At 41.0% G+C, this 23,740-nt stretch overlaps 1 protein-coding gene across 2 annotated transcripts in view; it reads left to right on the forward strand.

Annotated features, from left to right (window-relative positions):
* The window catches only part of DPP6 (dipeptidyl peptidase like 6), a 566,729-nt gene that overhangs the window by 406,123 nt on the left and 136,866 nt on the right, over positions 1–23,740 (forward strand). For both annotated transcript variants that reach the window (XM_031064312.1, XM_031064313.1), the window contains exons 4-5: positions 16,486–16,580; positions 19,485–19,559. In XM_031064312.1, coding sequence (XP_030920172.1) covers positions 16,486–16,580; positions 19,485–19,559 — 170 coding nt within the window. The remainder of the gene's footprint in view (positions 1–16,485; positions 16,581–19,484; positions 19,560–23,740) is intronic.

Below are 23,740 nucleotides of genomic sequence, written 5' to 3' on the forward strand. Positions count from 1 at the left end.
AGCCTCTGAGTCAAATGTCCTCCTGAGGTACAAACGCCTGGCTTTGGTTAGAGAACATCTGAAAACCCACATGCATTAAAAAGTGACCCCAGGCATTCAGTGCCATATCTTTCTATATCTTATGTCTCTGCATCTTGCCAGGATGAGTGAGGAGTCAGGGACAGGGCTGTGGCATGAAGGTCACCTGGGAGAACTGAGAGGCAAGGAATGAGTGATGAGGAGGGGATGGACAATGTGGTGCTGCACAGTCACTCTGGGGAGAAGCCCAGGCAAGCAGGAAGGATCTTGAGGGTGCCCCAGGTGGAGCAGGAGCTGGAGTTGTGTGAATTGTGAAAATGAGTCTGGAAGTCAGTACTGCTGAGAAGTGGCTTAGTGGCCTATGATGAAGAGCTGGAAAATACATTCAGCTGCTGTGGCAGTATCAAAGAGAGCATTTAATGAATCAAAGATGACTGGAAGAGGCAGGAGAATTCCTTGGACTTTGTTTCTTCTTGTCTTGGTTCTGTTAACGTCTACTGCCCATAACTGCCTAATTCTGTTCCCACCAATATTTTTAAAAACAAAAGAGGAAAAATAGACTTCCCCTGAACAGCCAACATCCCACTCTCACATGTTGGACCAGCAGGCTTTTGTAGACTTTCTATAGCCATTAACAAAAACAGATTCCCCATTTCCATTTCAAGCTCTACTCCACTAAAATTAGTGCTTTTCCTAAAAGTAGCTCAGAAACAAGGCAATGCCTCCTGTCTGGCAGACACAGGTCTGCCAGAAAGAAGCAGCATCAAGGAATAATTTGAAGTTGTAAAAGGTGTGTGAAAACTAGAACAGTTTGGGCTCCTTTGTGTGTTAAATTTGTCGGTATATTTGAGGTAAGAATCCCTGGGAATTATGTAGAAGCTGCCTTCTTTACTCCTCCCCATCAGCTGCTCTAAGGTGAACTGCAGCATTTCTAGGCTCATTTCTTGGTGGTGAATGCAAAGCTGATAAATTCAGTGCTGGGTCCTTTTACCTGCCAGCCAGGCAGAGATACTGCTGTGACACTGGATTCACAGTGGGGAGCCTTTTGATTGATAAATAAATAAATAAATAAATAAATAAACAAAGGAGAACAGCAGGGATGGAAGTGGGAAGGAAACACTGCCGGAGGGACCAGTAGCATCTGTGGGGGACTTTGAAGAATGTGGCTCACAACAGAGGTGATTCTGAACCACAGACACAGAACCACATCCACAGTCCTGCCTGTGTGCTGAACAGTTTAAATCCAGGCAGGAAAAGGATCAGGTTTTTTGTCATCCTGTTCAAAGTGGCTTGAAATCAAAACCCTGCTGCTCTCAGAGCTGAAGGAAAGGCACTGGTTTTTCAGGAGTTTAAATGGGAGAGAGATTAGGTGTTCTCTCAGTGGGTGTTAGTTGTAAAATCCGTGTGAATAGATACAAGAAGAGTGTGACACCAAGAGATGCCCTTCCCCAGCTGACACCTGTGAACCAGGTACGGGTGAGCTCCAGCTGTCCCCAGCCCTTGGGGAAGGGGACACTGAAGGGACAAAACTTGTCTGTGATAAGCCTTAAAAAGGATGGCCATAATTGCATTCCCGCAGGTTGAATTTGTACTAAAATTAAGTTGCTGGGTTTTTTTCCTTTGACTCTTTAGAGGAATGCAGCACAGGCAAGAGGAAGGAGAGGAACAGGAGCTGTGCTCTACTCCTGGGTGCTGGAGCAAGCTGGGCACAGCACAGGGGGGTGGTCTCCCTTCCCCAGTAGCTTGGCAGTGTTTCACCATGAAGGGGATTGCTTCTGGAGAGAGGAAGAAATTTTATTTTGCTTGGATCCAGCACTGCTTAGAAGATGTGGGTAGATAGAAAGAAGACTCAGTTTTGAACTGTAGGAAAGGAAGGTCAAGAAAGAGGGTTTGCATGGACTTGCTGAAGGTTTTCTTAACAGTCAGGCTGATTTAAGGATGGAAACATTTTAGGAAAGAGGCACTTGAGAGATAAGCCCCCAGGAAAGCACAGATGGAACAAATGAGGTGCATAATTGCAGGATATGCTGAGCAAAAAGCACATTCAAGTGAGGACTGTAAAGAGGTGATGGAGAAAGGAGAGCTCTTTGGGGTGTTCAAGCCTCTTGTTAAGCCATTGATCCAAAGTCCTACACACTGCTGATACGTCAGTAGTGATCTCCAGAAATGTTTGTCTTTTGACACAGTCCATCCATGGGAACCTTTTGTTCTCTAGGATGCAATTTGCTTACTTTTTAAAACTTTTTTTTTTTTAATATTTTAATCAAGCCAATTTTCTGTTTTTCACGCTGCCCTGCCCAACTTTGATTGCTTCTTGGAGATTTTTACTTGGTGCAAAGAACATTTTCCTGACTCAGTAGCTTTCCCAGAGCTTGCTCCACTGCTCTTGGACACTTGTTGAACATGGAATGTTTACCAAGTATTAATTAGAGCAGTATGTATTCTACTTGTTCCTTTTAATGAACATTAAATAAATATATGCTGAGATACCATAATTAAATAATTTGAAGACAGGAAATACTGTATTTCTGGTGATTAAACTTTATATCAAATCTTTGTAACTGAAAATTTAGCAGGCAAAGATTTACTTATCTAAAAAAAAGTCCCCAGTGAGCTTGGATCTCCTGACTGGATTAAGATGTTGAATGTATGAAAAGCAGTTTTTTTCCATGAGAAATAGTCCCAGACTTATATAATTCATTAAAAGAAATTTGTAATGAGGTAATTATCATTGATCAAGGGAATGTAATTATACTTTAAAACCTCACATCAGTGGAAATTCAATTAAGAGCACAGGAGACCAAAGGTTTTCCCAGCCCAAAATCCTGTTTCCATGGGAGGCAAGATGTGTGTGCACAAGGATGAGTTGACAAGGGCAATGAACCTCATTTACTTTTTATCTCAGAATCCTCAGTTCCTCTTGTGTATTTTCTGTTTAGTTGCCCAAAATAGTTTTCTCTTCTAAGACACTTTCCAAGCACCCTCCAGAGCCTCTTGCATCCAGCATTTCTCTCATCAATGAGTGTCACTGACCTAAGACCTGTTGCAAGAGGAGGGGTTCTTGGAAACTTGTTTCTATTTGCTTTGCTAGGTCAGCCTTAGATCAGGACTTAAGACAAATGTTTTCCACCTCTAGTGTATAATTTTAGAGAGGATAGAGTGGGAACTACACACAAGGGGTGCACAGAAGTGTCTGGGCTAACTTCTCAAAAATGTTCAAATTATTTGAGTAAATGTTCAAATTATTTGACTTTCATGACACTTGAAGACAAATGTATGCATGCAGTATAATTTGTCTGGCCTTAAAGAAAAGCCAGGTGATTTTGCTGTGTGTTAGAGTTAAAATCTTTAGGTCCCTGTGCCAAATCATGCCACACCAAGTAATCATGAAGCCATAAAATTGTGTGATCCAAGTCCTCAGCAGGGCTTTTTAGCTTCATGTGAAATCTCCACTGGGTCTGCTGGGTGTGTTTTCATTTTGCTACTTGACAAAGTCCCAGCCTCTGGGGACAGGTAGCGCACAAAAATAATCTACTTTGATTCAAAAAAGAAATGTAATAAATAAAAATATTTTTAGTACTCAGAGATATTATTATAATTATTTCTAAATGGTCCTTCAAATGTTAAACTTATCTGGAGGTAAATGGAGACAAATTTGTTTAATAGCATTTGAAAAGATGTTTTTAAAATATCAGGTTCTTTTGAAGCCTTATACCTGTCGTCCAATTCTTAGGTTTCATAATAATTGACAAAATTTGGGTAATTATCCTCAAAGCATTTTAGCTTTCCAGGGAAGGCAGAATGGCAGGGGTGAAAAAAACTTTGTGTAAACAAAGTCTAGTAAGAAGGCAGTGTTGAAACCAAGAAAAGTTAAAAAATTATCAGTTCAGAAGCATTTCCTCCATAATGGGCAGAAGTCTGGATCTATTAGATGAATTATTGTTATATTGGCATGCACTTGACTCCATAAAAATTGACTCCACTGTGAATGGTGGTGAATCCAGCAGTTAAGAGAGATTGTGGTCTTATTGCAGTTATGTTCCATGTGGTCATGTATGCAGAGTACACCATTCCAGGGTCTGGCTGGAAGTCTTGGCTTTGCCAAGTAAGGTGGTGCCTTTAGGCAGACTGAGAAGAACCATCAAGACTTGGACAAACATCTAAAATCCACCAGTTCTCCCCAGACAGGGTCCAGAAATTTTTTCCAATACTCTAATTTGTTACCAACCTAATAAACACTTATTCTCTGCTCAGCAGTCAATTTTCCCATTTCCTGGTGGACAGGAGCCCATGCCCAGGCCTGCTCCTGCAGCTGGCTCTGGATGCTCAGCCCCTGGCAGCACCAGCAGGGAGTGGAGCCAGGGGGCTGGGCTGGCCCATTGCCCCTCAGAGGGGTTAATGCACATATGCTGGGCCATGTGCAGCAGTTTCCACTGCCTGCTGCTGCTTCAGCTGATGGACTGACTCCTTTTTACAAGACAAATTGCTTGGAATACTCATGCATAAGCCAAAATGCTTATTAATAATTTGGAGGTGTCTTTTCCTTCCTTGTTCTCCTTCCCAGGAGGAGCAGACTGTGAACAATGATGTAAAAAATATCTTAAAACACTTGTTTAAAACATGCCCAAGAGAATATATATATATGTATATATATATATATGTGTATGTATATGTGTATATATGTATATATACACATATATATACATATATATGTGTATATATATATGCCCAAGAATATATATATCTGTGTATATATGTGTATATATATCTATATGTATATATATATGTGTGTATATATACATAGACATGTATATGTATATACATATGTATACATTTATATGTATATATATATTTTTTTCTCTATGTATTTCATATTTTCCTTCTTCCAGGTGTCAGTTTCAGGGGCAGCATTTGTAAGAGTTTGCTGTTACCTTTTGCCTTGAATCTGATACCAAACATAGCAGCAGGCACAAGATATGGCCTTAATGGCCTTAAACCAAATTAATCTTTAACATAAAAGCATGTTCTTTATGTATTTTCTAATTTGAATGCCTCACAAAGGAAGATATTTTTTAAAATATACACCAGTATTTATAATATTCCCGCTTTTTTCCTAATTGACACAGAATGGCTAATATAGATAAACTATCCAGCCAGAAGACTATGAATAAGAAAACAGGAGAGGGATTATTAGAATTCCATAGTTTGCATTTGTTTTCCTTCTTCTAGGGCAGGAAACTGAGAGCATAATCAATTTTCTGTTGCAATCAACTTTTTTAGGAGAAACAATATTGAACTATACTCTGGAGAGAAATATACTGAGAACAGCCTTTATTTATCCAGTTTGAGGGACATTATCACCTTGATCACTGCAGTGAGCATCGGTTGCTCCCTCCAAAAAAGAAAGATTGTAATGGGAATAGAAATGGTCCAGAGAAAGATTAAGAGCATGACAGAAGCATGGAAATGCACAATAAAAAGAATTGCCCTGAGTTATTAAGAAGTTATGTAAGGATAGAAAATAAGAAAAAAAGATGAAGAAGTCAAGCTCTTTTCATTGAATAAGGGCTTTCTTTGGATTTAATCTCATCTGCTAAAAGTTCTCAACCCACTGAGAAGGTAATTTTGGACAGAAGGTTGATGAGAATTGGAAGGAAGGAGCAGTCATTCTTTTGGTGTAACTATTTTTCACCCATTGCACCTGAACCAGGAGTTCCTATCAGCCCTTTTGCTTCTGCACCAGCCATCAGCACAGCTCTTCTTAGAACTGCTGGTGCTTCAAGACCAACAGAACAAAGGCAGTAACAGATGGATTACGTTGGTTCCATGGTAGAGAGAGGAAAAGGAACAGGAAGAAGTGAAATAAGGAATTCAGGAATCTTTTCTGGGGTTTGGTGAGGACTGTGTAGGAGCTGACCCAGCAACTGCAGGCAAACCAAACCAAAGTGCCATGCTAAGAAAAAGCTCCTCACTCATCATGGAATCACAGAAAGGTTTGGGTTGGAGGGGAAATGAAAGATCATTCATTTCCAACCCCCTGCCATGGGCAGGGACATATTCACTAAAGTAATTTCCTCAGAGCTCCATCCAACCCAGCCTTGAACACTTCCAGGGATGGGGCATCCATGGCTTCTCTGGGCAGGGCAGCCTCTTCTATTGCCTCACCACCCTGCTTAGCTGACATGATTTTTTTTCATTCCATCCTCAGTTGGTTTAAAAACAGTGGGATTTTACCTATAATTGCAAAGTGTTTCTCCATTAGTGGCTCCCTTGCAGCTGGGTGCAGGAAGACTGTTCTCACTCAGGTACCATTTCCTTCCCTCAGTGCCATCTCAGCACACCAGTCTCCTGCCCAGCACTGAATTTAATTATTATTAATGGTTCTTTGCAAGTGTTGAAAATGTTTTCATTGGCTCTGTAGCAGGGTGCCCTCTTGTGACCACTCCAAAACCAGAAATTGTGCACTGGTAATGTGTTGTGAGGGTCCCCAGGACGAGGTGAGAGATGAGAATTTGACTCCAAGTTCTCAGAAGGCTGATTTATTATTATTATATTGTATTATACTATATTATATTATATGCTATACTAAAACTATACTAAAGAAAGAGAAAGGATACATCAGAAGGCTAGAAAAGAATAATGAAAACCTGTGACTGACTCAGAGAGTCCAACACAGCTGGCTGTGATTGGCCATTAATTCAAAACATTTCCCATGTTTGGATAAACAATCTCCAGACCACATTCCAGAGGAGCAAAACATGGAGAAGTTGAGGCTTCTCATCTTCTCAAGAGAAGCAATCCTGACAAAAGGATTTTTCAGAAAATATCATGGTGACTGTAACCAAAATGTGTATTGGGGTCTTGGATTTCGTGTCTTGTCTGCCTTGATTTTCAGAAGCCTGAGGTCAGGGTGATGGCCATGACTCTGACAGACTCCTCACACATGAAGTTAGACTTCATCACAATCATTGCTCACCAGACACATCTGAAATGACAGGCTGACATAAGAGGGACTGTGAAATATTGCAAGCAAAGATAATTAAAACTTTACCCACAGCTGCACACAAAGCATACCTGCTTGTTAACATACAGCAGTCTCCTTCAGTCTGCACTGAAATTCAAGTAATCTTCCCATGATAATAATAATGAAAAGCAAGGAAAAACACTTTATGTGTTCTTTCTGCCCACCATGGCCATTAACAAGAGCAATTTGTTTAGGGGCAAAGAGAAGGAGGCAAGGGAATGCACAGAGAAATTAAGTAAGAGAGCTGTGGGGTCACATTGTAATGAAAATTTATTCATGGATTCCTTTTTTCCCTCAGTGTCAAGTGGATTATTACATTTAGGTGCAACACTTTGGATTATGCACTCCCCTGTGTGAAGCCAAACCAAATGAGGCAGAAAAGACCTGGTGCCTTTGGCAGAGAACAGGGAGGTCACTGGGTGATGCTGCCCTGCCCTGGGGCACAACCAGGGAGGGCTTGGAGCAAGTGTCCCTGCATGGAACAGCCAAGCTGGGTGCCACAAGCAGGAGTGGTGACTTGGGCTCTCATCTGAGCTAGAAACTACAGTGGGAAAAGCCCTGGGATTTTTATATTCCAGTGAAATCTGTGCCATTTTGTATTTGGGGCTCTGCACCCACCCCAGTTGCTCCATGGAGCTGGGATAAGCTGATTCCTGCTACTTGTTGGCTGCATTTTTTTTTTCTTCCTCTCTTCAGTTGCATGATGAAACTGTGAAAAATATGTAGGGTGTGGATAAAAGCATTAAGGACCATTTTCTGGGAAAATAGTTGTCTGGGGTTGAATTGCTTCTGGCCTGTGTTGAATGTGAAATGTTTCCAGCAGGGAATCAAAGGGATGAGTGTAATCTGCTGTCTCCAGCTGTCCAGTAACCCAGGGGTCATCACTTCTCCTCCCAGAACATCTAGAGCACATGGCACAAGCACAGCTGAACAGGAGAGTGAGATGGCAGAGAATTTTTGAGGGAGATTTCTCAGCTCTGGAATACACCAAAGTCATCTCAGTGTGGTGCATTCTCCTCCTCCCTGCAGGCATTAGAAAGATAAATTGAGGGCACCAAGCAACAAGGTGTGAGGTTGCACTGCTGTTGTTAGGGTTTTGCAGCAGTTTTGTAATAAAGGTGGTTTGTCCTGGATGGAATAAAAATGGATTTAGACCAGAGGATGTCTCATTCAGTTTTTGCCTAATTGTAGTGTCTCTCTTTTTGCCCCTCTATGTGTTATAAAAGCAGATAGAAGTTGGGAAGGAGTAATTTGAAGTTGAAACGAGGTCTCAGTTTCTCACATGCATTTCAGCTCTTCAAGCCTGTGCCACTGAGTCATGACCTGAGCCCACAGTATTGCATTTGGATTCCCCCCAGACAAAAGAAGGAATGATGAATTTGACTACATGTTCTCAGAAGGCTAATTTATTAAGACACTACATTATATTAAAGGATGCTGTACTATACTAAAAAATACAGAAAGGATACGGACAGAATGCTAAAAAGATAATAATGAAAACTCGTGACTCTTTCCAGAGTTCTGACACAGCTTGGCCCTGATTGGCCAGAGAGTGAAAACAACTCACAGCAGAATCCAATGAAACAATCACGTGTGGGTAAACAATCTCCAAACACATTCCACATGAACAAAATAGAAGAGAAGCAAATGAGATAACGATTGTTTTCATTTTTCTCTGAGGCTTCTCAGCTTCCCAGGAGAAAAATCCTGGGTGAAGGGATTTTTCAAAAAATGTGAATATAACACCACAGAGTTCCCAGACTGGGGCTCTTTGAGGAGGAGTTCATCCTCACAAATGAGGCAGGAGCAGAATTTTACCTGGTTTCAAATTTAGGACCCAAATTTTGAAGGTGTGCTCTGCCTGTATTTCAGGCTTGATGCTGAACTAATTTTTTTTTTTGGCTTGAATCTTGAAAGAGTTAGGATTAGATAAAAAAGAGAAACACACCAGCATTGCTGATTTTTATAGTTTTAACTTTTCCCAAGACTCAGTCTCTTGGAGCTTTTGACAAGTTAATTTACAAGCCTGCTAGAGATGCACGTTGATGTGGGAATTTTCCTGAGCTATAATTGTGTTTTATTTTACTGGTACTACTGTAAAAGCACTATATTGGTGCACCAAGTACAACTGCATTGAGATGATGAGCAATTAAAACCACTTCTTACATAATAAAGCACATTCTATCTTGTTGCACTTACTTAATATACCAATTCAATGTGTTATACAGTATTTAGCTAGATTACAGTAAATCTCCTATTTAAAGAAGTTTTTCTTTCAGCCTTGCATGTGGGGAAAAAAGTGCTGGGAACAGTAAAAGGATAATGACCCATAATGGCAGAGAGCTAAAAATGGGATTCCAGTTGTCTCCTGGAATTAAAGGCTGTTGCAATGTTGTTAAAGGCAAGCTGTTCTCTGTCCCCTGTTGCTCCTTGCATCACAGAGTCTAAGGAATTCTTATTTATTTCTTCCAGGCAAAGTAGCAAGGCAGAAGAAAAAGGAGTTACTGGTGGGGGTAGGTGCATTGAAACAGAGGCAGGGGCTGTGAAAAATTACAAATGCCAAACTCTACAGGGCCCATCCCTAAGGAGAGCTCACTGAGGGCACAATAAAGCTGTGGGCATGGAAATGGGGTTTTGCTGCTCTTCCCTATTTGTGATCCTTGCCTCCCACTTTCTGTTATCCCAGGCACCAGGGGACAGGGGCTGGGAAACCTTCCCTGCATTTTCTCTCTGGGAAGCAGCTCATATCAAAACAGTTTTTGCTTCTGCTGTGGGGAGGGAATTTCAGAGGCAGTTGTTTGTTGGGTACATGCTGGAAATATCAAATAGATGCACTGCAGCATGTCTTGAAAGAACAACAGATCACAGCATTAAATGCATCATCCCAACAGCCTTCTTTCCACCTGAGCTTGTGATTGCATCTCTCTGGACACCTGAAAGAGGCTTCCACTGGGGGCTGACTGTGCTTTTCTTTTGCATGATGATCTGTGTGGTGAAGTTTTGCAGCAGTCAGTGAGCAGGCACAGTCCTGGCATTTGTTCTGCCTCTCTTCTCAGTGCTTTTCTGAGCAGTAAATTCTGCCTGCCCCAAGGGGTGTAGGTCTTGGGGGGCCATTCTCCTACCTGACTCCAGATAGGCAGATACTGTCTTAAGTGAGTTAATAATCCTGCAGGCCTGGTAAATAAAATGTGATTTCCCCTTTCGTGAAAGAAAAGAAAAATAAGTATTTCCATAAAACTGCCTGAGTTCATCCTTCTCCCTGCTCATGCCATCCTGCACCTTATTCCTCTTGTTTTGTGCTTCTTAATGTTTGCTGGTTTGGGTTTTTTTTCTGACAGTTTCTATTTCCTCTGTGAATTTACCCTGTTCTGTTGTTTTCCACTCTGCTTCCATTATGTCCAAAAACCTCAGGTCCCCTCTCTCTCTCAAAGCCAGTCCCTGAAGACAGCAGGCTCTGCGAAGATAGATGCTTCTGCTGCATCTGGCAGGATTAAGGGGTTTTTAGGGTTTTGACCCCTCACACAGCAACCTGTTAACCACAGCTTGTGCTATTGCCCCACCTGTGCCATCAGAAATCACATTTTTACAGGGATTTCAGAGTCCCCCCAGGTTTACTTTCACTGTGAGCTCTGGGGATGGTGGCACTGAAGATCCATGCCTGGTGCTGCTGCTGAGCTGCTCTCTCCCCTGGGGCTCTGCTGTGTGCCTGGGTTGTGGGTGTGAATAATGATGGTCTCAGCTGAGCCCAGCCTGCCTGGGAAGCAGTCCAGCCATGAGCTGGGTTCATTCAGGGTGCTGCTCCCCCAGACACCACTGCAGTGTGAGCTGCCAGCCTCCCCCAGTCCTGAAAACAAGGCAATCACTGCAAGCCAGTGGGCTTTTCCTCTGTGCTGCAGGTCACCTGTGGATGGTCTGGGTTTGCTTTCTGCAGCTGGACCCTCTTCTTTGGCCCTGGTGAGTGTGTGCTGGGATGAGAGCTGTGACATGCCCAAGCCCAAGGGCACAGCCACTTCTTTCCCCACTCTGGTCTCCAGGCACATTCCCCAGTGGAAGCCCCTTCAACCCTGAGAACAGAGGCAGAACAAATGCCAGGACTGTGCCTGCTCACTGACTGCTGCAAAACTTCACCACACAGATCATCATGCAAAAGAAAAGCACAGTCAGCCCCCAGTGGAAGCCTCTTTCAGGTGTCCAGAGAGATGCAATCACAAGCTCAGGTGGAAAGAAGGCTGTTGGGATGATGCATTTAATGCTGTGATCTGTTGTTCTTTCAAGACATGCTGCAGTGCATCTATTTGATATTTCCAGCATGTACCCAACAAACAACTGCCTCTGAAATTCAGTTCTGGGGCTCACCTGACCCTTCAGAAAATTTGCTGAGCTGCTAAACAAGCAGAAGGTTTCTTTTTTTAAACTCCACTGTCTGATCCTCATGTATCTTTCCAAAGGAATACAACTGTTCTACATCCTGTTGAAAATACCAATTGCCTGAAGAAACATCTGTCCTACCATTGCAATCTTCCTGCCTGTTGTCTTGTTAGATGGTGAATGTTGTCCAGGTGTGTCTGATCAATGCCTGCCTGGGAGGACTCCAAGAAGCCCCTGGCTGGTTCAGGTGTTGCTGTCACCTCAGTCAGGATGGGCTCAGCCTGGCCAAGGGCTGAGTGATGCTGAGCACCACTCTGGGCAGGGCTGCAGGGCTCCTGCAAGACTCCTTCAGATGTAAAACAGCAAAGATCTGACTGCTTTGGGTCATTAAAAACCCAAAAACATTCTTTTTTTCCCCCATGAGGAAGGACAGAAGGGTGCCAGTGATCTCTTGGTGGCCCTGTGACATTTGCTGTGCCAGTGCAGAGCTCCATCCCAGCATCCCTGCACGTGGCCTGGGGCAAAGTGACCTCTGTCCCCTGGGAGGGGACACAGAGGTCCCACAGGAGCTGCTGCTCTCTGCTCTCCTGACACAGGGTAATGTTTGCCAGTCCTGCTGATATCTGGAGGCTCGTTTGTCTGAAGTGGCTTAGAACAACTTCAGTACTCAAATTTCCTCCATTCACCAATTTTCCTTAATCTTAGGGATTGAAGATGATAATTCCCTCGATGCTGGCTTTCATCATACTGAGACTCATTCAATTATCTTTCATGTCTGTTGATCAGGACTTAGGAAGTTGCCTTTTCCTCAAATCTGTTGATCTAAAACACTGGAGTGGCCCCAACAATTCTGACTCTACCTCCTCTCTTTCACTGTCTCTTGCTGCTGACTTGCTGCATGTGAATTTCATAACCTTTTCTTGTCTTCTTTTCATTCATCAGTTATTAAAATTATAGAAAATCACAATTTCATTAAAATAGTTTTTAGAGCTGGATTTAATTTTTTTTGTTTATTTTCATATTTTATTGCTCAGTTTTGCTTTCTGCTTTCCATAATCTTGGACAAATAATGAAAGTTTCCCTCACAGGCATGGTCCTGCTAGTATCTTAATAACCAGACAAGAAGGTTTGGGACAACCTCACTTCTAGAAAGAGTAAGTTTGAGTGCAAATAATTTGAAGGAACTACATCCATTGACAAAAACATAGCATCAATGTTCAAAAATTTAGTGCAGTAAATCTTCTCTCAAGTCCACATTACCAGAGAGGAGAGACTGGTTTATCAGGCTGATCCATTATTTCTGGTAGCTGTTGTTTTTTGCAATTTGTCACTTTTTTTCCAAGTGTGACTGCATACCTGTGCCTACATCCACAGTCAGAAAATGTGATATATCACCCAGATAATTTGCTGGAAGTTGAAAGAGGGGTGAGGAGTTGGAAAAGTGAACTTTGCTATTGAACCATAGAATCAGAGAGAGGTTTGGGTTGAAGAAACCTTAAAGACCACCCAGTTCCAACCCCATTGGGTGCCGTTCACTAGATCAGATTGCTCAAAACTCCAACCATCCTGGCCTTGAACACCTCCAGGGATGGGACATCCATGACTTCTTTGGTGAAGAACAGATGGAAAAAATCCAAGAAAGATTGAAGAAATTGAACAAATGGCTGCATGCCTGAAAATTATAATTTTCAGCATCATTTATACTGAACACCAGACCCAAAGAAAGGCAGATATAAAAAATGAGATACAGTGATGACCTTTATCAGCTCTGGTGACAACTATAAATCAGGCTGCAAATTCTCATCAGCTTGCTGGACAGAATTCATTACAGAGAGAGGCCACTGCATTGCTTTCTGGCTTTGATTGAGGTATGTCCCATTTAAAAAATGCTCTTGCACTGGAACAAATCACACATTTCAAAACAGAAGTCCAGGAATATTATTCATCTTTTGAGGACTTAGACCCAGCTAAACTTCACAGTGTTTGGTTTGGAATATAATGCAGATCAATTTGTTCTTCTCTTAAGCAGACCAATTTTCTGTTCATTAACTCAGACAGTGTGTTGATGGCTGGTATTGAATATAATGGCAAGATTTAGAGCCCTAACAAATCAGCATTGCTTCATTTATTCTTTTTTTATGCATTCTGAAAGTACATGTGGTAGATTAGCACCTGATTTTAAACTTGTTACGGCTTAACAAATAATGGGAAAGTCTGTTATCTCCTACTTCCAACCATGGAACAACTTTTATGTAATCTTGAAGTTTCATAGTTTATTAAAATGTTATGGGGGTTTTTTGGAGCATAAGGAGCAATAAAATTTGGTAGCAATGCCATTATGGGCAGTAATGTGAATTCCATCAGTTCCTGCAATGTTCAAGAAGCAGCTTCACAGACTCATTAGATTAATAGGCTACTTTACCTATGTTCTGAACTTGGAACTGAATTTCATTGCTCTTTTCTTTTCTGTAATTAGGAAATATCCTGAGAGCCTTACAATTATCCAAATGTTTTGCTGGCCATGCTTAAAACATGATTTTTTTTCTGTCTGGAACTTAGTGTGGATTGGAAAACATTCTGTGTTGTTGACAGAGGGTGATTATTTAAGCAGTAATATTTTTCAGCACGTCTGATAATTAGGTAATAGTCTGTCTCTCAGATTAATTTTTCCTGGTTTTTTTCTGGAATGCCTGAAATATTTCTGAAAATTAAAAATTTAGGCTGCATACTTTCCTTTTATAACAAATAATGCCTCAGACTTTGTGGCCTGAGTATATAAAGACCAGGTATGTACAAAGAATTAAATCTTTTATTGCCTCACTTCCTAACTTGTTGGCATAAACACTTTTCTTAAGGATCTGGATACAGAAGCTGGAAGTTAGAGGTGTAAATAAGTTAATGCTGGATCAGACCCCAGGGATTGTCTCTTCTGGCATAAGGCCCAGGACAAGGGCAAATACTTAGGGAAGATTCTGAAAAGCAGGCAAATCTCTCAAGTTGAGGATTCAGGATATTCCTTCAGTCTCTCCCAATGGCTGGTTCATGAGCTTCCTGAAAAGCATTCCCCTTCAAGACATCTAATATTTGATGGATTTTTCTTCCATTTTTCTAATTCTAGTTTGGATCCACCTGCAGCCCTGGCACCTGCTCTCTTCTGGGACTGTGACTTCCACACTTTGCCTTCAGTATGAAGAAATAATCCCTTTTATTTGTGTTGAACCTGACACTGGCTGGTGTCGTCTGGTGCCTTCCAGTATTTATTTTGGAAAAGGCAGGGAATAAGCATCCCTTTTTTATCTTCTCCATACTGTTTATGACTTTTTTGACTTCTGTCCTAGCTCTGTTCAATCAGTTCTTTCTCAAGTTTAAGTTCCTTAGTTTGTTCAGTCATAAATTGTATGAAGAAATACTTTAAAGATAAATGTAAGTCAATCTAATTCAGATCCTTCTTTTTTTTTATTCAAGACAGAAGTTTCTGATAAAATCTATTTCATAATTTAAAAATAGTTATGCTTTGAGAACTTTGCCTATGAGTCTGCAGGGCTACTGCTCTGATTTGGATTCTGAGAACCTTAAAGTCTCTAAAACCCTGTGGTTCTGAGAGGATCAACTGTATTGCAGCAACCATTTGCCCTTACAGAATCTGATTCATCCCAATCTCAGAGAAGTTTCTTCTTCTTTCACTTGTGTGTAAATCTGTGATATGGAGGAGGAAATTTTTTTTATTGACAGCAATAAGTAGAGCATAGAAGATTTTCATCTGCACCTTCAGAGCATTTTATAAAGCTGGTTAGTGACTGTGATGAGGATTACCATCACCAGGATGGAAATAAAAGACTGGAACATGGATAAGGAGTATTCCAGGTCTGAACATCCAGGTTTTGAAAGCACCAAGTCTCCAAACCCAGTGCAGCCTTGAGCAGGTGACCCCAGCTGGGCAGTGCACACCTCTGCAGTTACAGTGAGCTGGGTTTGTACTTGTACCTATCCTAGAGGGTTTAAAATCGCCTTTGACTCATCCCAGGACACCCTATGGGTAATGTTAAACCATCCACATGTCCCTAGCCCTTGTTCCATCATGGTGACACTCCTTGGGCAGCCACCGTAATGATAGGTGGTGAGGAATTGTTTCCCTAACTGGAACTGGAGGTTTGGTAAGATCAGAGACAGAAAGCAGAGGTTTGGGAGGATCCATCAGTTCTCAGTTTAGCCAAGTTGCAAAAAAACCATAACCCTAGTCCTGTGCCAAGAAAAACTGCTAATTCCTTTAATGGCAGAGTGCTTGGGAGTTAGGTTTTGTGTTTTATCTGCAGGGCAGTGCATGTAAGCACTGATCAAACTTGAACTTCAGTTTATGACATCCCTTTATTGTTGTAATGTTTTTCATCCTGAACTTTTGACCTGCTACCTAACCCTCATTTGGAGTCCCTTTCATATGTCTGCCCCAGCCTTTCTGTCAGGCAGGTTGTGTGCTTTGAGAGCTGGACACTCTCACCAGTATTTTTGTTCTTGTCCGCCTGTCTTGAGAGCTGGAGTAGTCCCAAAGTGCACAGAGACAAGCTGATTTGCCTTGTTTCATGTGCAAATGGTGATTTCTCTGCATGTTTCTCCTGCTGGTATAAGTCTGCAGCACAAATGTCAGAGTTGGAGCACAATATTAAGTTCCAGAATCTGCTTTGTTAGGGGGTCATTTGCCTTTCACTTTCAGAGATTTTCCAGGCTTAATAAACTCCTACAGAGACTGTGGAACTGAGAAACCTTTAATCATAAAGAATGGGTTTTTTTGACATTGTTTTCTACACTAACTATACAGCATGCTGTGTATGTATATTCAAACCAGGTCCCTCTTGCATTCATCTCAGGGAAAGTGTGGCACAACAAACATGTGACAAACACCAACCAATTGTTTTATGGCTGTCCTCAAAGCCACTTTTAGCAATAGCTGTGTTAAAAAATAATTTGAGTTTTTCAGAAAAAAGTTCCCAGCGTTACTTTTGGTTTTAAGTCCGTAATTAGGTTCCACACAAACACAATTTCAGATTTCCTTAATTACCTTTTTTTTTTCCTCCTTGCAGATAATGAATTCATTTATAGAAACCAGAATGGCACAGTGATTCTGAGGAATGTCGAAACCAACAGTTCAACAATATTAATAGAAAACAAAAAAATTGTAAGTATTTTCTATGACAAGTAGCTGAATTTCACAGCTCTCTTGCAGTTGGATCAGTAAAGCAGAAAATGACTTGGGTTTCAACTTCATGTATTGTCAAGGAGAAGCAATTCACTGGTGCTACAATGGGCTATGCAGTGATGGATAATGTGAGATTGAACTCCAGCTTTTGTTATTATTCTGCAAGCTCAGTTTCTCTCATACTTCTGGAAAGTATCATATAGAGATTTGCAGCTAGTCTTGCATATCATATATAATTGAAAGATGCATAATTCTCATCTCTGCATGCTTAATAAAAAGGACAATTGATATAATTTAATGTCTATTGCCATTCTCTACATTCCTCCATGCAAATACTTATTTTTTATTTGTGCATTTGCTGATTTTTCTTGCCTAATGGTTGAAATGTGATTTCAGTGGTTTTTATGAGCAGTGTTAAGGAATAGAAGTGGAATTGTATTTGAGAGAAACCCTAAGAAATTTTTGTGGGAAGTTAGTAGATGACTATTAAAATGAATGTAAAGAAAACAAAGTCACATCTGATACAGAGTATTTCTTATAGTGATAGAAGTGTTTTGTAGCATTCTTTTGTGTAGTAGATGAAACCAGCGTTGTGGAGGTTAGTACATCAATTGTATTAATTATTTTTTAATGAGACAAAGAATTTATTACTGAATTATTATGTCAGGGCCCAAATTTAAACTTCGCATGCTGCATTTAACCTTCAAACTTTACTGCATCACATAAGCAATCCTCTTTTACCAGAGTGTAACCCCTTTCTTTACAATTCCAAGGTTTAATGTCAAGGTCTGTTGAAGTCAAATTACTTCCATTTGGCCTCTTGTTTATTCCATTGGTTTTTAATTATTGCCATTTGTAAGAAAAGCATAGTGCTACAAGAAAATCCTACATTTTCATGCCATTTTCCACCCTACTGCCTGTTCTACCTTTGTTCCTCTGCCCTCTCAGTAAATACATCTGCAGGTCACCTGCACATTAACCCACAAAGCCCCAGTGCAAGAGCTGCCATTACATTTACTCAGAGACATCTTTTTCCTCCTCCTTCCCAGCTCTGGGGAAGAAAACTTTTGCTACTTGGTCATGTTTCCCCTTCCCCATGTTATTAACATAAAATTAAATAAAATCTGTCTTCTGTAAATAAAATCTGTCTCCATGCTGACCCTGCTGGTGCCCAGGCTCTCCCATCCCTCCCCATCCTGAGCTGCTCTGGGTCAGCAGCCTGTGAGATGTCCCAGAGAGGTGCTGGGTGCCTCTTCTCTGGAAATGCTCCGGTCAGGTTGGATGGGACTCTGAGCAGCCTGGTCTGGCTGAAGTTGTCCCTTGTCAGGACTCCAGGCATCTTTTTGGCTGCCTTGAGCAGCTAAGACTCTTGTTAGGGGTCTCAGAGACTTTGGCACAGAGCTTAAAATGCTTGTAGTTTTGATTATGACTTGTGGAGCAAGTTAGATGAAGATCTGCAAGCTAGGATAAACTAAGTAGAATGATAGTGAATTTATCACCAGGTGAAAAAGTAGATTATGGGGTTTTTAGAATGAAGATTCAGAGAGCAAGACAGAGGGATCTGGGCATGTCTAGCTTTTCTTCTTCTTCTTCTTGGCCTCCATCTTCTGCTGTGGTGCTGGCACTTTTGGATTGGTTTAGAGTAGAAGCTCACTGCCTAACACAGGTGATAGGTATTGGAAAGTGATTGTAAACATTGTACATGTAATTTTTAGTATAAAGACATAACACTGCCCTGGGGGCAGAGAGAATGCCTCAGACTGTCTTGCTGAGCAGATCTCTGCTAAACAAGAGGAAAAATTTTATAGATAAGATACAATAAACAACTTTGAAACCAAGAAATGAGGAGCCCTTACTCCTTCTTCAAGCGCAGGACTGAGAAAGGAGACCTTCTAACACTTCTTGAGGTCACTCTGACCAGCTAGAAGCCCCAACAGTCCCTGCTCACTGCAGGGGGTTGGACTGGACAGCCTTTAAAGGTCCCTTTCCAACCCAAATCATTCTGTGATGGTGCCACCTGTCCCCTCTGCTTCTGGCTGTCCCCACAGCACACCATCCTTACTGGCCTTGGGATGGACTTTCCCCAGTTCCCCTTTCAGCTTGGCCCTGTGGGACTCTCCCAAGGACTTAGATCTAATTTGTTAGGTGAGAGGGTGAGATTTAAAAGGCAGTGCATGAGTGATGTGTTAGTGGCACCTCTCTTTGACCTTGGTGCCATCTGTGCCAGCAATGCATTATACTGAAACATGCTGGGGAGGAGAAATGGCTTCACTACACAAATGAAAAGTGGAGCTGTTAAAAGGTAATTCCTGGCAGGTCTGAGATAGCCTGGCATTTCTTCTTGTTAGCAAGATTTTCAGCGCTGATTTTTGCAGAGCCCAGGTCAGGGTGCACCGGATCACTGCAGCATCTCAAAAACTTTTAACTGGGGAAAACAGAATAGTTTTCCTCTGGGTTATCTTAATTGCAGGAGGTAGTGGAGTCTTTATTACTAATTTGCTCCAGAAGCTATTTGCATTTATCTTCTGCACTGGCCAGTGAATACAGATAATGAGAGGAAATTAATAAATTGCCATTTATCAGAGCTTTCTACTAACTACTGCCTACACCTGCCACCTCACCAGCCACTGTGCAGCATGGAAAATTCTGGGTTTTTTTAATATAGCTGCCTGCTCTGAGTCACAATGCATTTATTCTTTCTCTTATGAGTGCCCACATAAAATTTCTGGGGTTTGAAAAAAAAAAAAAGATACTATATTTTTCAAGACACTTAATTCTGGCAGTATTCTTCATCCTTAGAGAGATGATCATAACCATTAGTTCTAGGTGTCATTAGCTTGAAAACTGATGAATATTTGTTTCAAAACTGTGTTTATTTTCCAGGTCTCCTTAAAGGCTATCCGGTATGAGGTGTCACCTGACAGGGAATATGCACTGTTTGCCTTTGATGTTGAACCTGTAAGTAAACAGATTTGATTTCGAAATACACAGCCGGTGGCAAACTTTTCTTTCTTTTTTTTTTTTTTGACTTTTATGCCAGCAAGATGATATTTTAAATTAATTGCTTCCTATGAAAGAAAGCAAGAAACCCCCTCACTTAGCGATTCTGAGAGCATGTCACACTGCCATCTAGTAGAGGAGAAAGGTATAAATTAGACTGTGAGGAAACACTGTCACTGCCAGGGTTTTATAGCCTCTGGGAGGGGGATTGTAAGGACATGTCTTTGCTACAAGGGTTTCTATTCCTCTTCTGTGATTTTCTTTTTTCTACTGTGCCTTTTTCCATCACCCTATAAATTTCTTCCTGAGAACAAAAAGCTGCTGTCAGTGTCTCCCACAACTGAAATAATACATTAATTATGGTGTCACCATTCCCAGTGCTGCAGTTAGGCTTGAGCTATCACTTTCATTATAAATCCTTTTCTTCTGAGGGTTAGGTATAAATCATTTGTAAAAAATCACCATTAGGTTGATACTAAGTTCTGGATTACAGCAAATTTTTTAGCAGACTTCAAAAGGGAAAAATGTAATGAGTCATTTTTAAATGATGACCAAAGAATCAAACATGGGGGAAGCAATTCTTCTGCATGAATAATATTTTTGTCTTTCTCAATTCTGCTGGTACAAGGCCTGAAATGTTTGAGTGATAGCTATGCTGTACTACTTGGATGAACTATAAGCCCTATATATTTTGTTTCCATAGTCTAGAATATCACCAATTCTTCAAAATGAAAAGAATTAATTCACTGACAGCTGTAATTGTTTTTTTCCACAATGTAAATAACATTTCAGCTGCTAATCAAAGGAAATTTGTGGGGCCTTTAGGCAGTGGAAGTTGTAGCTCTGTTGCTTATCTGATTTCTCTGCTATCATCTTTGGAGTTATTCCTGACTTGGTGCTATGAAAGTCAGAAGCATGTCTGGTTTTAGAAAAAGGAAAAGTAAAACTATCAGAAACCTAAGGAGTAATTCATAATGATTTTTCTTGGGAAATTACTGGTGGTGTGACTTCACTTACCTGAAGCTTAGCTGAGTTCTAGACAGAGATGGATGGGGAAGTGTTAAGTTAATTCTAAACATGGAAAAGACAGCCTAAGGGTCACTGAGCAAGCAAAGCCTTTCTCTCAAATTTCCCTGCCTTGTAAGCCAGAGATGTTTTGCAAAATGCATTTCTTTTAGTGGAAATCAGCCTTTGTCTGTGGAAGCCCTGTGCCAACTCTGCTCAGATGTGCAAGCTGGAAGAGCCCTGAGGAGGGAGGGTTTCCTCAGTTCCTCTGAGAATGACAGAAAAATGCCTTTAATGACAAAACAAAACAAAAACCTCAAAAAAAACCACAACCAAAAAAAAAAAGAGAGAGAAAAAGTTAAATTTCTGAAAAACAGTAATGAGAAAATAACTTTTTATTCTCAAGCTTTATCCACTGAAAGGACTGCACACTCTGAAGATCTGAAAGAAGCAGAGTTAGGGGGGCTTTTACAGCCCAGACTTTGTGTTCAGTCTGTGGAGGAGTGCTTGATGTGGGCAATGGGGCAGGAGAGCCATGGGAATGGAAAGGGATGGGCTGGATGTGCTTCCTCTGCATCCTCCTCTCTGCATGTCAGTGCTTGCAGACCTGTGAGTTTTAGGCACAGAAAAATACTCAGTTTGTGGTTCTTAAGATGCCTATCTGGAGAAGAGAGAGCAGCACACAGCACCTGTGCTCCCTGCATCACAGCACACCTTTTTCTAGAAAGGAAAACCCAGGGTGGGAAGTTGAAAACATTATTTGGGAACATTTCAGGATGTGGCATATACTCACTGTAAGAGAACATTGCAAATTGTTCAGGCATTATTATATAGCAAGAGCTCCTGAAGCAAAACAAAACAAAACAAACCCTCTTTTATTCCTTTAAGATCCATGTTTATGGAGAAAAGAAAATTTGTTGGGTTTGTTTTGTTTTGTTGTGTTTTGAAGCATGCTAATAGAGGGGTAGCTGGGTTCAGCCTTGGTTATTGGAGCCTTCAGCCATGATGGGTGGCTCTGTGTATTAAAATGGCAATAACAGTTAAATTATTTCTTCAGCTTTCTTCTCCCTTGGTATGCAGACTGTGGCTGCAAATAATTGCATGTTAGTTAGCTCTTCACATTTTCTGCATTTCAAACTGTACTCTTGGACAAAATTCAAATTACGCTGTTTTCTGCAACACAAGGAATTGATCAGCAAAGCCTTGGGCAGTTGTCCTTGTTGCAAAGTCAAAAGGAAATTTCAGGAGATGTATTGGCAGAGGACATGTCTTTAAACTTTAATTCTACAATTTCAAAAAAGGAGCTTCTTGGAATTATTTCATACTTATGTTTTAGCCATCAGAAATTGTTTCTTTTTTTTTTTTTGGCATTTGAAAGTGTGATGTGCTGCCTTTTAATTGTTTGTGAGCATAGATATTTTCATCATTTTTTACACAGTACAGTGGTGCTGCTTTAATATGCATAGTATGAATTAATAATTTGTCTGAATTCTGAAATGAACGGATTCAGCCTCTACGTTCAATACCAGCCAGGAATAAACATCAAAATAGAAAAGCACAATGTGTCACTCCAATGAAGCGGAATATTTTTAAGAAAAGTGCCACAAAGTCATTTCCTTCCAGTAATAGCTGCTTCTATATTTTTCTATTTATTTGCACAGAAGCATGTCTGCTCAGTGTTGGTCTGGGTGACAGCACTGACACCCACACTGGAATAACACAGCACTGAACTGCCAGACACCTATTTTGCAAAGACACTGAGGCAGCTAATGTGTGTTTTCCAGTTCTATAACTTCATCATTTTAAAGGATAATGAATTAAAGCACATTCCTTAAAACATATTTCTCCCAGGAAGCTTGGCAGACAGCTGTGAAGCTGGTGTGGGTACATTGTGGCTAGTCTGGCTGTCAGACTTCATTGTAATGAAAGTCAGATTTCATTGTAATGCTTTTTTTTTGCAGTGCTTATATTTACAGAAGTTTAATCTTTCAGGCAGCAATATTCTGGGTAAGCCTTGTGCTAATAGGGAGCTTTTCTAACCTTGAACACAGAAGATTTGTTCTTTTTCTGGAAAGGTCACAGGAAAGGCACCAAGCTCCTTTGTCTTGAAATACTCCCACAGTTTTCCTGCTGTTTATTTTTAGTTTCTTCACACCAAAACAAGGTGCAACCTGAGGCTGAAACAACAGAGTGAAATTTCAGGAAAGCATCAGGGAATAAACACCTCCGTGGAGAAACCTTGATTTCAGATCATCCATCACTAAAACAAGTGTGTGGAGCTCTGATATGAGGTTTAATAACCCCAAAACATGTGGGCAAATGGGGTTTGGCCACAGCAGCTCAGCAGAAGGGGGGCAGAGGCTCACAGCTCTCTGCAGTGCTGCCTGGCCAAGGACACTCTTGCCCAGCCCGTGGTTCCAGCAGCACTGGCAGGTGTGGCATTCACACCCTCTGAACAGAATCCTTTCACCCAGGGCTTTTCTCCTGGGAAGCTGAAAGGCAGAGAGAGGCCTCAGAGAAAAGGAAAACTGTAAGAGCCTGAATGAGAGAAGGATTCTAGGCTGCTCTCATCAAAATGCAGTTTATTCCATCCAAGAGGTTACAGCAGTCCAGGGTTGTGGGTGACAGAGCCTGTGCCTACAGCTGTCAGCTCCAGCTGTAGACAAGCCTGAAGACCCTTTGGTTTTGGTTACAGTGCATTATTTACTTTCCTTTGTTGAGCATCTTAATACAGTAGAACCAATCTATACCTTAACTATTATCTATAGCCTATCATCACTACTATAATTACCATATTCATGTTAATATTCTCCAATCACTAAAAGTTAGTACATTACAGTTTAAGCTAGAAGTTGTTTTTCAGTTTTCTTGCAGTGGAAAATTCTGAGATCTTTTTTCTACTTGCAACATCGGCAGACTTGTTTGCCTGTGGAATCTTTCTGCTTGGTAAAAACATCTTGTTTGAGGTGGGTTTATCCTTTGCTCTAAGCCATAAAAACCCCTTCTAACTAACACACCCTTTGCCTCCTTGGTTATCCAGTAAGAGTGGCTCAGAAATGCTTTTCTTCTATATCAAAACTTGCTTTCATTTCTATTCCTTCTTCATATTCTACATTCAAAAATCTTTCTGCCAA

The sequence above is a fragment of the Geospiza fortis genome, unplaced genomic scaffold (assembly GCF_000277835.1).
Source record: "Geospiza fortis unplaced genomic scaffold, GeoFor_1.0 scaffold73, whole genome shotgun sequence".
NCBI lineage: Eukaryota > Metazoa > Chordata > Aves > Passeriformes > Thraupidae > Geospiza > Geospiza fortis.